The 18,013-nt window shown below is 37.6% G+C and overlaps 1 protein-coding gene across 6 annotated transcripts in view; it reads right to left on the bottom strand.

Moving 5' to 3' along the window:
* SPIDR (scaffold protein involved in DNA repair) overlaps positions 1-18,013 on the bottom strand; it is a 757,458-nt gene that overhangs the window by 614,186 nt on the left and 125,259 nt on the right. For 5 of the 6 annotated variants that reach the window (XM_077166724.1, XM_077166722.1, XM_077166723.1 and 2 more), the window contains exons 4-5: positions 10,443-10,625; positions 7,498-7,661 (exon numbers count right to left, since the gene is read on the bottom strand). In XM_077166724.1, the coding sequence (XP_077022839.1) occupies positions 7,498-7,661; positions 10,443-10,625 (347 nt within the window). Of the gene's footprint in view, positions 1-7,497; positions 7,662-10,442; positions 10,626-18,013 lie in introns of those variants that run through there. The other variant, XM_077166726.1, reaches the window with a different exon arrangement.

Genomic DNA, 18,013 nt, shown 5'->3' with positions numbered 1-18,013 from the left:
ACAGGTTCATTCGTATCAGTGTATGTCTCACAACTTCGTTCCTTTTTGTAGCAGCACAATATCTCATCACATGTATACACCATCGTTCGCCTGTCTACTTCTCATTCAGTGCATCCTTCAGCCACCTGCATTCATTAGGTATAACGCCCAAAGTCCAGTTCATCAACACTTTCAAGTTTAGATAATCTCATTGTTTCCAAGAGGAAGATAACCAATAAACAACCCTCACCAAACAGGAATTCTAAACCTGGCCTTAACTCTTGTCCTTTCCCCCATTATTTACCCCTGCTGTTGCTGTGATACTGCTGATGTTTTCCTCTTAAACACAGCTCATAGCATGCAATACCAGTTTTCCCCCTGTGCCCTGAACTTCAATACTCTTTGTACATGAATCACACCTTTGAAGTAGTTCATGAATTAACTTATTTATATTTGTAGTATTAATCAGTGAGACACATAGGTCTACACAACCCCTTTCAATCATGTTTACCTTCAATATGGTGATATTACTTATAGACCAGCTACAGAATCGCCTTCACTTCTATCTATTCCCTTACATTTGAGTTCAACCTCGTTAGCTAACCATTCACCCATCTCAAGCTTCTATGTATCACTAAATTCTCTATATCCTGTATTATAAGCCTCTGATTTTACCTTTATTATGGTCAGAAAAAGTGGAGTCATACAGTATCTATCATTTTGTCTAGCTTATTTCACTCAGCATTTGTCCATTTCATCTAAGTCATCTTGCTTATTTAGTTGTTCATAGTATCCTCTAATGATTTCTTTTATCTCTTCAGGGTCTGTGGTAATGCACCCCTTTCTCATTTCTGATTCTGTTTATTTGCTTCCTCTCTCTTTTTTTCTTTCAGTCTTGCTAATGGCCCATCAATTTTATTGATTTTCTCAAAGAACCAACTTTGGGTTTTATTGATTCTTTCTATTGTTCTTTTATTCTCCCATTCATTTATCTCTGCTTTAATCTTTGTTATTTCTCTTGTTCTACTGGCTTTGGGGTTAGTTTGCTGTTCTTTCTCAACTTTCCCCAGGTGAGCAGTTAAGTCCTCAATTTTTGCTCTTTCTTGTTTTTTAATATAGGTATTTAGGGCAATAAATTTCCCTCTCATCACAACCTTTGCTGTATTTCATAAGTTCTGAAATGCTGTATTCTTGTTTTCATTTGTCTCCAGATAGCTATTGATTTCTCTAGCAATTTTTTCTTTGTCCCATTAGTTGTTCAAGAGTGTGCTATTTAATCTCCCTATATTTGTGAACTGTTCTCGTTCTTTGGTGGTTATTGATACTCAGCTTCACTCCACTGTGATCAGAGAAACACTGAACAATTCAACGTTTTAAATTTATAAAGACCAGTTTTGTGCACCAGCATGTAATCTATCCTGGAGAATGTTCCATAGCACTAGAGAAGAATATATATCCTAGTGTTTTGGAGTTTAATGACCTGTATGGTCCAACTCATTTGTCAAGTTGTTTAACTTCCTTATTTCCTTGTAGATCTGTCTGCTTATTCTATCTACAGAGGAGAGTGGCATATTGAAGTCTCCTGCTATAGATTGTTGAAAACATCTATCGTTCCTTCAGTTTTGCTAATCTCTGTCTCTTGTACTTTGGCGCTCCTTGATTGGGACCATAACTATTTATGACTTATTCTTCTTGGTGAATTATCCCTTTTATTAATATATAATGTCCTTCTTTGTCTCTTTATGATGTCTTTACATTTAAAGTCTATTTTATCTGATATTAGTATAGCTACTCCTACTTTCTTTTGGTTACAACTTGCATGGAACATGTTTTTGCATCCTTTCACTTTCAATATATTTCTATCTTTGTATTTAAAATGAGTCTCTTATAAGCAGCATATCACTGGATTATATTTCTTAATCCATTCTGCCAATCTGTAGCTTTTAATAGGTAAATTCAGTCCATTAACATTCAAAGCTATTACTGAAAAGGCTTTTCCTGAATCCACCATCTTAAAAATTCTTTGGATTTTGTCAGATCCATATATTCTTTTCCCTCTTTCTCTTTTTATCCTTTTAGTTACCCTTACTGGTACTCTTCAATTCTGTGCCCTCCTCCAGGCTTCCCTCTCTTGTCTTTTTTTACAACTGGCAGAACTCCCTTTAGTATTTCTTGTAGGGACAATCTCTTGCTGACAAATTCTTCCAGGATTTGTTTGTCTGTGAAAATTTTAATCTCTCCCTCAGTTCTGAAGGCCAATTTGGCTGGGTACAGAGTTCTTGGCTGGAAGTCTTTCTCTTTCAGGATCTTAAATATATCATACCACACTGCCTTCTCGCCTCCATAGTGCCAGCTGAGTAGTCTAAACTTAGTCATATGTGTTACCCTTGTATATAGTAGATTGTTTTTCTCTTGCCGCTTTCAGGATTTTCTGCTTCTCTTCAACATTTGACAGACTGATTAGTAAGTGTCTTGAGGGAGCCCTATTTACATTTATTCTATTTGGATTTCGTTGAGCTTCCTTGACTTGCATATTTTGTCCTTTATAAGGGTTGGGACATTTTTCCCCATTATATCCTCAACTAATCTTCTTAGCCCTTTACTCTTCTCTTCCTGGGACACCAATGATTCTTACATTTTTGCACTTTATTTTGTCCATCATTTTCCTGAGATACAATTCAAATTTTTCCATCTTTTTGCCATTTGCTGTTTTGAGTTCAAAATCAGGTGTTCTGAACTCTAGTTCACTTATTTTTTCTTCTGCCTCTTCACATCTGCTGTTATGTGTTCTAATACATTTTTTATTTAATCTACAGCATATTTAATCTCTGTGATATCTCCTATTTTTCTATTTATTCTTTCAAATTCCTCTTTATGCTCTTCTAATGTCTTCTTGATCTCCTTTATGTCATTAGACACCTCATTTCTTTTATTTAGTAGAGACATGTGAACATCTTTGATTAGTTCTTCCAATGTATGTCTCCTCTGGTGTTTTATTTGGGTCATTAGGCTGGGCTACATCTGTCTGCATCATAATATACTTAGTGATCATCTGCTATCTTCATGACATGTACCTATTTGACTGGTTTACTTTGGAAACTGATTCCCTTCAGTAGTCTAAAGCCTTGTATTTGTAGGATAGATGTGGAGTAGGATGCAGGGCAGGGCACAACAGAACAGTGATGTGTTGCAGAGCAGGTATAGGTGCAGGCTGGGTATCCTATGCTGGGGCCCATGAATGTGGGCCTGGTAGTGGGAAGAACATGGCTGTGCAGGTGCAAGGGTCTGGGAGGCAGGGCCCTGGTGTTAGCTGGTTAGAGTTCATGGCCCTTTGTGTGCATGTGTGGAACTCAGGGCAGTGGGATAGCCTTGCACCTGCATGTCTTTATGCACTGTTGACAGCCTGTAGGGGGCAGGGATGGGGAGGCAAGGCTCAGGGTGGGGGCAACGGGCCAAGACTGCACTTTTGCAGGAGAAGTGGATTGGGCTGGGGCAGATATGCCTGCACTTGTGGTGGGGGTGTGGGGCAGGTATGAGCAGGAGGGACTAGAGAGGCAGGGGCACTTGGAGTGTGGGGAAGAGGGGGTGAGGTGATATGGTTCAGGTGCGTGGGGTGTGGGGTTAGTCTTAGGTTGTAGGGCTGCGCCAGTGAGGGTAGCAGGTTCAAGGAACAGAGTTTGTGTTACTTCCAGGTCCCCATCTCCCCATCTGTGCACTCCTGAGGGCTCTAGGCTTCCACATTAGGCTATTTACACCAGCCAGATGGTCTCCAGTTCTCTGCTTCTCAGTTCCTCAGCTTCTGCAACCAGGGTCTCCCTATGTGGTGTAGAGGACTCTCCCAGGTCACTTATACCCCAGAATCATGGTCTCAGTCATCCTTCCATCTCTTCTCTAGTTGTTCCTAGGAGCAGGGTTGAACTCAATCTATTCTATTCCTCCATCTTCCCAGAACTCTCTTCTGTGTATTATTTCTTAAAACTGCACTTGTTGAAGAGGTTAGAATGATCACTGCCCAAATATTCCTAACTACTGGGAGAAAGGTCAAAAAAGAAGGACGAGTTGTAAAATAAAAGACAAGATTTAACAAGTGAGTATGACTGCTGAATCATTATATTGGTATCGATTTAGTCTCCAGTGTTTTAGAGCAGCTAGAAGGAAATAGCTGAAATGGAAGAACTGTAGCCCATACTACACTTTGAAATTTGTTCTAAAACTACTTTTTAAAATGTACTTTGAAATGTATCATTTTGTATATGTATTTAACAATTAGAAATGTGGGGGGAAAAAACTCAACAATAAGAAATCAAAAGCCCACTAAAATAATTGACAAAATCTATGTCGGACACCTCTCCAAAGAAAATATACAGATGGGAGATGAGCATAGATGCTCAACATGCCCTGTCATCAAAGAACTGCAAATTAAAGCAGCAATGAGATACCACTATACATTACTAGCATGGCTAAAATCCAAAAAAAGCTGACAATACCAAATGCTAATGAGGATGTGGAAAAACAGGAACACTCATTCATTCATTGTTATTGGAAGTGCAAAATGGTATGGCCACTGTGGAAACAGCATGGCAATTTCTTAGAAATGAGTTGCCAACTTATGTCCACAAAAATCTGCGCACAAATGTGTACAGCATCCTTATTTATTATTACCAAAAGCTGAAACCAGCTAAGATGTTCTTTCATAGGCAAATGTACAAACAAACTGTGGTACATCCATGCAATAAAGTTTTACTCAACAATAAAAAGAAAGAAGCTATCAAGTTAGGAAAAAATAGGGAGAACCCCTTAAATGCATGTTTCTATGTGAAAGTAGTCAGTCTGAAAAGACTATACATTATATGATTTCAACCATAAAATATTTTGAAAATACCTAAACTACAGAGACAGGACAAAGATGAGTAGTTGCCAGGGATATAAGGGAAGGGAGGAGAAGAAAGAAAAGGTGAAGCATAGGAATTTTTTAGAGTGGCGAAGCTATTCTGTATGATATTTTAATCATGTATACATCTCATGTATTTTTCAAAATCCACAGAACTGTATAAAACAAACAGTGAACCTTAATATAAACTATGGACTTTAGCTAATAATAATGTATTAATGTTTTAATGAATATATCACACTAAAATAAGACAACAATAACAGGAAGAACTGTATGCTGGGGAAAAGGAGTAGGAATTTGGGCATATGGGACTCTGTACTATTGGCTTAATTTTTCTATAAATCTAAAGCTATATTACTACAAAATGTGTATTTTTTTTTTAATATTCAGCATCCAATGTAAAAATTCACAACATCAAGCATTCAATAAAAAATTTCCAGACATTCAAAGAAACAGAACAATATGAACTATACTGAAGAGAATAACCAATCAATAGAAACAGATGTAGAAATGTCACAGACAATAGAATTACAGAATCATATAATCTATACATTGAAAATACAGAAGAAAGCATGACTGTGATAAGGACAGATATGGAAAATTTTTTAAAAAAAGCTCATATCAAACTTCAAGAGAGATGAAAAATACACCAGATAGTATTTACAGCAGACTGGACATAGTATAGAAGAAAAGATCACTAAACTTGAAGACACGGCAAAAGAAACCATCTGAAATGAAACAGAGAAAATTATGAACACAGTAGTGAGCTGTAAAACAATAACAAATGGCAAACAGCCTAATATTCACATAATTGAAGTCCCTGGAGGAGAGAAGACAGAACTAGAAAAGAAATTTGAAGAAATAAGAGACAAAAATTTTCCAAACCTGATGCAAACCGTAAACCCATAAGTACAAAAAAGAATTAACATGGCAGGCATGAGACTGCTTAGAAAAGCCTGCCACAAGGATTGACTTTGACTGACATTTGTGAACTTAAATTTCAGGGAACTTCCTACCATTCACTGGTAAGAATGGTCCACTGTGCCTAAACTATATGTACAAAATACTGTCTTTGATGAACATGTGTATTTCTTCTGGGGGTATGTAACTTTGGTAGATGACAGAAAGAAGCTCTCAATAAAAACCCTGGGCACTGGGCGGGCCGCGGTGGCTCAGCGGGCAAAGTGCTTGCCTGCTATGCCGGAGGACCTCGGTTCGATTCCCGGCCCCAGCCCATGTAACAAAAACGGAGAAACAGAATACAATAAAAACAAGAAAATGTTTAAAAATGTTTCCCTTTCTTCCTTCCTTCCTTCCTTCTATCCTTCCTTCCTTCTCTCTGTCTTTCCTTAAAAAAAAAAAAAAAAAAAAAAAAACCCTGGGCACTGACTTTCCAATAAGTTTCCCAGGTTGGCAACAGTTTGTACATGTTGTCACAATTCATTTCTGAAGAATTAAGGGCATCCTATGTGACTGCACTGGGATAGTACTCTTAGAAGCTTGCTGATTCTGTTTTGTATCTTTTTAGTGTAAAAATAACAGCCATTAGTCTAATTATAGACTGAGTTCTGTAAGTCCTGAGTAACTGAACGTGGGGGCGGCCTTCGGGGTCCCCAATGCAAATCCAAGACACTCAACAAACGCCAAGCAAAAAACCAAGACATACCACAATCAAATTGCTTAAAATCAACGATAAAGCAAAAATCTTAAAGGCCAAGATTAAGAATAGTTTTGGATTTCTCAACAGCAACTCTGGAATTAGAAGATAATGAAGCAATGTCTTCAAAACTCTGAAGGAAAATTTATTTTCAGCCTAAAATTTTATACCCATGCAAACTTTCAGTCACTTACAAAAATGTGAGAAAAGCATCTTCAGACATACAAAGGCTCAAAAAAGTATCTCCCATGTATCTTTTCTTTGGAAGCCACCGAAAGATGTGTTTAACCAAATGTGAGTAAAAACCAAGAAAGGGGAAGACACGAAATTCAGGATAAAAGACCTTCATGACAGAAGAGAAATTAAGGGAATACTCAGAATAATGAATGTAGGAAGCCTAGGATGGCAATATCCACCAAACAGAGAAGATAGCCAGTTCAAATTGGAGCTGGCTAGGAGGTTATGGGAAAGAGTACTCCGGGAAAATGAAACTGATAGAATATCTGGTATATGTGAAAAATCTCAATAGGTGAACAGGAAAGTGGTGAAAAAAATTAGTTTCATTAATAAATAAAACTAGGCAAACAGAAAAATAAAATAATTATTAACTCCAGGGGGAAAATGTTGTACCTGAAAAAATTATCATGGCTAATATTTACCTTGGCTATAAAACCTACTTTTAAAAATTTACCCATAATTATGTAAATTCCAAATACTAATATAATCAAGTTATATCTATACAGGGAGAATGGAGAGGTAGGCAATATTATGGGTACTGGGAGCAGGGAATGTGTGGGTGGAGTGTGAGAAGAGAACTAAATATCCGTATCTGGACATACAATGCAAGCATGCTATTTTGAGATAAAGCGGTAAAGAAAAAAACTATCCACTAAACAAGTCAAAAGTGGTTGAACTATGATTAACAAAATATCTTACAGGTAATAAAACATTTGGAAACAATTCTTGTTACCTTAGGAAGTTCAGATAGCTTCTCTTCATTTGTCAAAGAACAACTACTTGCACAAGAAACACAGTCTGATATTTCCACAGCACTCTCACCTTCTTCAAATTCATTACATTCATTAACATCTTCCCTGTCACTGTCAATCTCCCAGTCAATAAACTGAAGATCATCTGAAAAATACAATTTTTAACTTGCATTTAGCTTTCTATCTCTTTAGTTTTTCTTTCCAATATATATTTTTTGCATAGATAATATATCAATGTAGCTCAGTAATTTTAAAAAATATATTACAAGGTATACAGTAAAAAACATATTCCTACTTTTATTTCTAGCCATTCCATTTCTTTCATCTTACCCACAAGCCAATTCTCAGTTAACTACTTTTATTAGTTGTTCTGTCCTTCTAAAGATTCTCCAGCATGTTCAAGCATATACATATATTTACTTCTTTTTTTTACTCCTTTCTTATTCACCTTGACTTTTTCACTTAACATAATCAAAAAGTTTTTCAACATCAGTAAGCAGGAAGAAGCATTTTCATTCTTTTCTATAACAATATAATATTTCATTGCATAGTTGAACCACAGAATACTTAATCAGACCCCTACTAATAAAAACATGCTTGAGTATTTTTGCACTGAAATTTTTCCATAAGTAAGAAAACTAAAGTAAATTCAGTTTTTAATTTATGTTATAAGCATTATCTAAATGGTATTTTTTCAAAATTTTAATTCACAAAGCCAAATTATTCTCATATACTAAATGACCAACTATAAATTGGCTATGCTCAAAAACTGAAAATAGTTAATAAGGATAAATTAGTTTCAGAGTTATAGTCTACAACATAAACCTTTTCTATAGTATAAACCACAGATATTCTTTAACAGCTTTTTCAGCAATTCAGAGGGCTAATCAGTTATCTTGATCCTGTTTCAGAGATCTGGCATCAACAATCTCACTTTCAGAGAGAAATGATAATAAAAACACAAACTTACTAGCTTTAATACCTAGAGGAAATAAAAAAAAAAAGAACAAAAAATAATTTAAGTTAAAGATAAAAGGAGCATTCAGTAAACAATACAACTGTCTTCCTTAATCTGATAATGTTGTTCCAGAAGACACACTAGAAGTACACTATAAAGACTGCAAAGGCAGATGACCATTGAGAGACGTGAATTGCATAATGGTGATTATTTCCCATATTTAATATCATATTTGGTCATATTTAGAATCCAGACAAGAAAATAACCCTTATTGCTGACCAATCATAGCAGGTAGCCATGGAGAGCAAAAGGACAAACAAAACAAGTGCCTTGGAGCTACTGCTGCTATTTCAGGTATGAAACATTTGCGTGGGTCTCATTCATTCAAGTGAATTCAAGTTTTTTTTAAAGCTTACCAAGTAATCCTGAGGTAACCACCAGAAGTGATAATCACAGCTTTGAAGTTAAACAACCTTAGGTCTGAATAGCAACTGGTGAACATTAATTATGTAAACGTGAGCAAGTTACTTTATTTTTCTAAGTCCTAAGGATAGTTCTTAGTTCACAAGATATAGTAGATATCCAGAGAAATAACATATAATACTCAGCCAAGAGTCTGGGAAAAAACCAAATACTTGGTAAGCATTAATAGCTATTATCCAGAGGGGCAGGGGGAAAAGGGGAAACAGTTGTACAAATACTAGATATAGTGCAAGGGATCATTTAATTAATCGTGACCTAATGCTCAAGGTATTTAAGAGAAATTTCTTAATTCATTATAAAGAAGTTATCCTTAAGAATACTGCCACTTACATAGAGTTTTGGAAACTAATGAATATCTCTTTTAACAGAAGAGGGCATACAACACTTTTTTTAATAGCAGCTTGCTTTATTGAGATATAATTCACATATCATATAACTCATCAACATATAGTATAAAGTTTTTAATACTGAAATTGTTATGAAATGTTCTAAGACAAACCAAAAGTTATATAACAATGAAGTTCATTTAATATAGTTCAATTAACGAGAAAAGCCCTGTTAGCTTTATACATAACTTTAAAATATCATGTGAACTTATAATTACTAAAATGGCAAAGGTAGTTAGCAAAATGGCAAACAAAGTGGCTAAAAGAATTTAATCAACTTCCACAAGGGCTGTCTGCAACCTTATTAATGGACGTGAACTATCCGAGTCAAAAGTCACAGCTTATTTTGAAATATTACAACTTTTAAATACTATGGATGAGTTATATATTTAAAATTTTTAAAAAAACAATTTCCATATACTTCTATGTCAGTGTTTCTCAACTAGGGGTGATTTTGCTCTGTAGAGAACAAGTGGCAACATCTGAACACATTTTCAGTTGTCAAATCTGGGCTAGGAATGCTACCGGCATGTACAATTGAGGTGAGGGATACTGCTAAACACTCTACAATGCACAAGACAGAACCTTGTATCGTGCACCACAGCACGATACACCTCAAAATGTCAATAAAACCAAGGTTAAGAAACCCTGCTCTAAATTGTCTCAAACAACATGCAATATACAATGCCATCAGAATAGCAACTGTTAGTAAGTTTTATTTCTAACACATATAAGTTGTTATAGCATATACCTCCACTGTCAAAAAAAAAAAAAAAAGGTTAGAGAGGAGGTAGTATAGGTATATAGCATTATGTAACAGTTGAGAGAACTGGCTTTAGAGTCAGACACTTACAATGGAATCCCAACCAATTATAAGATGTACAAGCTTAAATTATTAACTGTAAAAACAGCACAAATAATACCTATCTCGAACTTACTTTGAGAAATTATTACATGAGAAATACTTCTAAAGGGCTTATCAAAGAGGCTGGCACTGACATCATAATGATAACTAACAGAAATGAAATATCCTCTTTTTTTCCCATATTAAACCTAATATAAGACACAAACTGCATTTCTTACAAAATTATGAATTTACCTTCACTAGCCCCATCATCTTCTGGACGTACAGAATTCTTATTACAAAACCTGTCTACTTCATAACCACATCCATTATCATTCTGTGATTTATAAAGAATCTTATCTTCATCTGACAGATGACTTCCACTGAAATTCCATGTTAAATCTGCAGACACAGTTTCACTCTTAGATGTGGAAGATTCTGTTAAAAAGAAATAAAAACATATATAAATATATTTTTATATGTTTTGAACTAGTTATATATAAATTAGTCATATATTAGATGAAATTTTATTCATGTTATCTTGTTAAAGCCAAATACACAAAACTCTGATGACAGTGGAAGCAATGTCTTAAGTCAAATCTTCCAGCCTAATGGTCTATGTACAACCTCGCTAAGATGCTCTGAATCAAAGCCAAAGTACAAGAAGGAAAAAATTAGAACCAATTAGAATAAGTTATAAAGGACATGGAAAATGACTAGAACACCGAAAGAAAACTTCAAAAAAAAGTATGAAATAATTATAGAAACATAAATTACTAGAATATGTGATGAAAATAAAAGAAAAGCAGACAAAAAAACAAACCTCAAAGTCAATACTGATGAAAAATACAAATGTTTCTAGGTACCTCGTTTACCAGAGTAGGAGCTCTAGAAGCAGTAGTGTGCTTAAAACACTTAACAACAAACTCTTCTGTTTGTTAAACTTTTAGTTGTGCTTATAGCAGATTCACATAAATTCGTAAGAATTGACACAGAGAGATTGTTACCATCAGAAGATATGGTCCTAAATAGTCAGGCTTGCCTGATTCTACATCAAACTGAGAAACAATTTTCTTTATCTTGGTGAGAGGGTGACTTTATTGAAGATGTGCCATCGAAGAACTGGAGGAAAAACATTCCAAGACCAGTTCCAACTGGGAAGGGTGGTTTGGGCTTTTATAACCTAAACAAACAAAGAAATGGCAAAGATACAAAAGCAGAAAAATTTTTAAAAGCTAAGTAAAAGTCACAGAAAAGTCACTCATTAAAATTGCGTAATGGTTGCTCGCTTCATTTTGTTTGGTCAGCATATCCTGGTATCTACTAGGCCCTTTTATCTTTGTTGACCATTCAGGCTATTGATCTTGTCCTTCAAAATGAAGGAAGGCACTGATATTAGCGCATATGATGTTTCATTCCTGTAAGGAGAGCAAGGAAGGGTTTCTGGTTGTTGTCGAGATTAGAACAACAACAAACTATTTCAATACAGGCTCTTGTTTTGGTTTGCTGGCTGCCAGAACGCCATATATCAGAAATGGAATGGCTTTTTAAAAAGGGGAATTCATTAAGTTGCAAGTTTATAGTTCTAAAGCCATGAAAATGTCCTAATTAAAGCCAGGCTATAGAAATATCCAATCTAAGGCATCCAGGGAAAGATAACTTGGTTCAAGAAGGTCAATGACATTCAGGATTTCTCTCTCAACTGGAAAGGCACAAAGCGTATGTACATGGCAACATCTACAAGCTTTCTCTCCAGGCTTCCTGCTTCATAAAGCAACCCCAGGGGCATTTTCCTTCTTGATCTCCAAAGGTCTCTGGGCTCACGTGGTTCTCATGGTTTTCATAGCTCTCTCAAGGATTTCATGACTCTCCAAAATGTTTCCACTTTTAAAGGATTCCAGTAAACTAATTAAGACCCACCTGGAATAGGGGAGGAATCACATCTTCCTCTAATCAAAGGTTAATACCCACAATTAGGCATGTCACATTTCCATAGAGATAATCTAGTCAAGCATCCAACATATGGTGCTGAATAGGGATTAAAAGAAATTGGCAGCCTCCACAAAATGGATCAGGATTAAAACATGGCTTTTCAAGGGTACAGCATCCCTTCAAACACAGCTCTTTATGCTTAAAATAACTTCAAGGCTGTTTAAGTGAAAAAATCATAAAAAGAAAAAAACATTTTTCTAGCTACTGAAAAGCATTCTCCAGCTAGAGGATTATATTAAGTATTTTTTCTATCTATCCAGCTTTTAAGATTCCAAAAGAACTGAATATAGGATGGGTGGGCCACAGTGGCTCACTGGCAGAGTTCTCGCCTGCCACGCTGGAGACCCAGGTTCGGTTCCCGGTGCCTGCCCATGTTAAAAAAAAAAGAACTGACTAGAGAGACTCAAACAGATTATCTGTGTACCAATGTTTATACCATGTTATTCACAATGGCCAAAGGGTAGAAACAATCCAAATATACATCAACAGATGAACGGATAAGCAAAATGTGGTATACACATAAAATGGAATATTATTCAACCACAAAAAGGAATGAAGTGCAGATACATGCTACAAAATGGATCAACCCTGAAAACATTATGCTGAAACAAGCCAGACACTAAAAGACAAATATTTTGTAACCTAGCTTATATGAAATATTTAGAATAAGTAAATGCATAGATCATAGATTAGAAGTCACTTGGTTTGATAAGGAGAAGGGAGGATGGAAAGTTATTGCTTAATGGATACAGAGTTTCTGCTTGCAATAAGGAAAATGTTTGGTAATGGGTAGTGTTGATACTAGTACAACACTGTAAATATAATTAATTCCACAAAACTTTACACTCAAAACTGGTTACAATGGCAAATTTATGTTTTATATATGTTAACAGAATTTAAAATTTAGAGTTCTTTCTGTCTTTAGTTCTGGGGATAGTACAGTTCAAATACTATCTTCTTCAAAAGTTACTTGGGTTTATATATGTGAATCCACTACCAGGAATTTACTAGTCATAAATCCATTTTATTTGGGGTAAAGAGGAGCCTTTGAGGTCCAGGCCTATTGTGCTGGTTTGAAAGGATGTATGGACCCTAGAAAAGCCATGTTTTAATCTAAATTCCATTTCATAAAGGCAGAATAATCCCTATTCAATACTACATGTTTGAAACTGTAATCAGATCATCTCCCTGGAGATGTGATTTAATCAAGAATGGTTGTTAAGCTGGATTAGGTGATGACATGTCTTCACCCATTCCAGTGGGTCTTGATTAGTTTCTGAAGTCCTATAAAAGAGGGAACATTTTGGAGAATGAAGGAGATTCGGAGATAGCAGAGAATGCTGCAGCACCACAAAGCAGAGAGTCCACGAGCCAGAGACCTTTGGAGATGAAGAAGGAAAACGCCTCAATGGGAGCTTCATGAAACCAGAAGCCAGAAGAGAAAGCTAACAGATGACGCTGTGTTTGCCATGTGCCCTTCCAGATGAGAGAAGCCTGACTGTGTTTACCATGTGCCTTCTTACTTGAGAGAGAAACCCTGAACTTCACTGGCCTTCTTGAACCAAGGTATCTTTTCCTGGATGCCTCAGACTGAACATTTCTATAGACTTAATTGGGACATTTTCTCGGCCTTAGAACTGTAAACTAGCAACTTATTAGATTTCCCTTTTAAAAGCCATTCCATTTCTGGTATATTGCATTCTGGCAGCTAGCAAACTAGAACACCCATTCTAACAGAATTCTAAAAATTCCATCAGTCAGACAATGAGAGCAGTTACCATGCATTTACAAAACACTTCTAGGTGGCCACTGTGTGTTATGCATTGTGCAAGCATCCAGGATTTAAAGATGAGCAACAGAAATCCTGCCCTTAAGAAGCTCAAGAGCTAATGGAGAAAAAAGCAGATCAACAAATAATAATATCACAATTAAGTTATTCCTCTCTAGGGGAAGGAGATTTATAATATCAATCAACAAAGGTCTGAGAAACTTTGCAGGATGTTTTAGAAACAAACACTATTTCTTATGTTTCTTTGAGTTTTATTTTGCTTGGTAAATAAATACTTTAGCCTTTAAAAAAAAATCACTATGTAAAAATAGTTCAGCTTCTTTAAATTTCAAGTTTTGATCTTTTTGCTTCTCCCTGAACCTTCTCTGCCCCATTCATTTGCTCCTTTCTTTCACCCCTTCTCATCTCCTCTATTGCCCTCTGTGGTAGTTAGATTCAGTTGTCAACTTGGGCAGTGAAGGCACCTAGTCCTGTTGCTGTGGACATAAGCCAATGGTACGTGAACCTCATCTGTTGCTGATTACATCTGCAGTCGGCTAGGAGGCATGCCTGCTGCAATGAATGATATCTGACCTAACTGGCTGGTGCTTAAATGAGAGAGCACAACATAGCAAGGCTCAAGCAGCTCAGCATACCTCATTCCAGCACTCGGAGCTCAACCGAGGCCTTTGGAGATGCAGAAAAAAATCACTCGAGGGAAAGCTGTTGGAACCCAGAGGCCTGGAGAGGTCAGCAGAGATCATCCTCTGCCTTCCCACACAAGAAAGAATCTCAGTTGAAAGTTAGCTGCCTATCCTCTGAAAAACTAATAAAATAAATCCCCTTTTATTAAAAGGCAATCCATGTCTGGTGTGTTGCATTCGGGCAGCTAGCAAACTAGAACAAATCTGGTACCAGGACTGGGGTGCTGCTGCAGTTTACAAATACCAGACATGTTGGAACGGTTTTTTGGATTGGTTTAGGGGAAGATTTTGGAGTAACTGTGAAGAGAATGATGGAGAAGTCTTAGAGTGCTTGAAGAGACTGTTGGTGTAAACGGAACCACTGCCAATCTGGACAAAGGTGGACACAAAGGAACAAATTGGAGTTTGCAGAGTGAGAACCATGGAAGTTCGGGTCTGAAGCCAAGAAACCTTAGCCAGGAGAGTGGGACCCATCCATATACGTGGAGAGGATGAGCATCCCACCTCATTGCAGTGGAAGAGTTGTGCCGCCTCAGGCCTTGGAAAAGGTATAGCATGCTCCTTGGGAAATGGGTAGAGCCTGGCTGCCACCACATGGAGGGGTTGAGCGTGCACTCCAGAAATGACAGAGAGCCCAGGGGTGGCCCTGATGCCTGGAGAGAGTGGAGCCAAGAAAAAGGTGGTCTCCTCAATGTTCCCCGAGGTTGATTTGGAAAGAGGAAGGCCACTGCACAGGCCCTTGGAAAGGGTGGAACTGCCACTTTCTAAAGCTGAAGGGTAAATGATTTTCAGACTTTGAAATCCAATGGTGTTTTCTCTGCAGGTTTTCCTTCCAATTTTTCCCTATGGATCCTGACTGTCCCTCCTTTGCATATTGGCACCAGACAACTTGTTTTGAGATTCACAGGGCCACAGCCAAAGAGAATTTTTTTGCACCTTAATACTGTTTAAGGTGATACATGTAGTTGCCAAGTTGACAAGGGGTGGACATATGATAGTTAGATTCAGTTGTGAATCCGTGGGCCAGGTGAAGGTACCTAGTTCTGTTGCTGTGGACATGAGCCAATGGTACATGAACCTCATCTGTTGCTGATTGCATCTCCAGTCAGCTAGGAGGCATGCCTGCTACAATGACTGATGCTTGACTTAATTGGCTGGTGCTTAAATGAGAGCGTGCAATGTAGCACAGGCCAAGCAGCTCAGCATACCTAATTTCAGCACTCACAGTTCAGCCCATGCCTCTGGCGATGCAGAAAGAAATCACCCCAGGGAAAGTTGTTGGAACCCAGAGGCCTGGAGAGAAGGCCAGTAGAGATCACCCTGTGCCTTTCCACATAAGAAAGAACTTCAGTTGAAAGTTAGCTGCTGTACTGGTTTGAAAGGATGTGTGCACCCTAGAAAAGCCATGTTTTAATCAAAATCTCATTTTATAAAGGCAGAATAATCCTTATTCAATACTACATGTGTGAATCTGTAATTAGATCATCTCCCTGGAGATGTGATTTAATCAAAAGTGGTTGTTAATCTGGATTAGGTGATGACATATCTCTACCCATTTGGGTGGGTCTTGATTAGTTTCTGAAGTCCTACAAAAGAGGAAACATTTTAGAGAATGCGCAATTCAGAGAGAGCCAGAGAAGAACGACATGGCCATGAGAAACAAAATGCCCACTAGTCCGCAACCTTTGGAGATGAAGAAGGAAGACACCTCCTGGGGAGCTTCATGAAACAGGAAGCCAGGAGAGAAGGCTACCAGATGATGCCTTGTTCATCATGTGCCCTTTCAGCCGAGAGAGAAACCCTGACTGTGTTCACCATGTGCCCTTCCACTTGAGAGAGAGAAAGACCCTGAACTTCACTGGCCTTCTTGAACCAACGTATCTTTCCCTGGATGGCTGCCTTTGATTGGACATTTCTATAGACTTGTTTTAATTGGGACATTTTCTCGCCTTACAACTTTAAACTAGCAACTTATTAAATTCCCCTTGTTAAAAAGCCATTCCATTTCTGGTATATTGCATTCTGGCAGCTAGCAAACTAGAATAGCTGCCTTTCCTCTGAAGAACTAATGAAATAAATTTCCTTTTATTAAAAGCCAATCTGTCTCTGGTGTGTTGCATTCTGGCAGCTAGCAAACTAGAACACCCTCCTTTTTCAAGTCTTCTCTGGTTCTCAGAGTTCTCTTTTCTGCCCTTCTGTACACTTGGTTAAAGTATGTTCTCTCTCTCTCTTCTGTTTCTTAGTTCTCATAAAAATACTACTTCCACAACCCAAATGTGTGTCAGATTTATAACGTGGAAATTCTGTATATTGTACTGTCAAACTGGAATTTTAGAAGCTACTATTTTAAAAATGAGCCAGAAACTATATAGGCAGTGAAGTCAGCAGCAAGTGGCTTGAACTTGGTTTAGGCTCTGACTTCTTCTGAGGGACTAAGGCACTCCTAGGTCCTCTCTCAGATGCCCCCAAAGTCCTACAGTGAGTATGGGACCTGGATGCTAGCACAGGCAGCAGGTAGCCAGGTTCCTCCACACCTCCCATGGGCCTGCTCTGCCTGAGCCTTACTGGAAGCCCTCAGTGAGCAAGCACAACCCAACCCTCACATCAGGCATCCCTCAGACACTTCTTCTGTCAACGCGGTTGAAGGAGATGTTGGATTCTGGAAACCCAAAAGCTTCAGAAGACTACAGATCTACTGCTAAGGACACTGTCCTTCAGCCTCCTGGTAAGAGAAAAAGGTGCTAAATTCTCTCATGGTGTGGATTTCAAGAGGCAAGCTCAGGCCCTGCTGGTCCTACAAAGGCATCAAAAACATTTCTAGTTCATCTTTTTCAGGATGCCTGCCTCTTCTCTACTTGCTGGCCCCGATGTTCTTTTCCCAAAGGATATGCAAATGGCCAGGAGGATCCCAGGCACTGAAAGGGACCCAGTCAAGCTCCTGCAGCTGGTGTCTCTGTAAGCCTTTCCTGCTCACCCAGAGAGTATATATATTTTTAGAGGAAAAACACACAGCTTCTCATCATTGTAGCTGGAGCTTCTCTGAAGGTGTTTTCCTTCTGTATTCTTAGTCCCTTGTTTTCTTGTTTTCCCACTGTTCTTTAGAGAAGGTTAAACCTGTTTTTAACTTTATGCTTGGGACATTATGGCTAAGGTCTTTTTGGACAAATTAAATAAAGATATTTTTCTATTATGTAATGACCAGGCGATCTGAATTTCTTTCAGAGTTAAGCTTCTCCATATTATGAAGGACCAGAAGACCTCATTTTGATTAAGAGGAATTTTTCTTACTTGTGAAAATACTTTCGTTAGTAAAGGTGTTAGCAAAATTTCAAGGATGATACCAGAGACTCTCTCTAAAGCTG

The sequence above is a fragment of the Tamandua tetradactyla genome, chromosome 6, assembly GCF_023851605.1.
Source record: "Tamandua tetradactyla isolate mTamTet1 chromosome 6, mTamTet1.pri, whole genome shotgun sequence".
Lineage (NCBI taxonomy): Eukaryota > Metazoa > Chordata > Mammalia > Pilosa > Myrmecophagidae > Tamandua > Tamandua tetradactyla.
The sequence above is the reverse complement of the archived record's forward strand: the minus strand, read 5'-3'. Positions and strand labels throughout refer to the sequence as shown.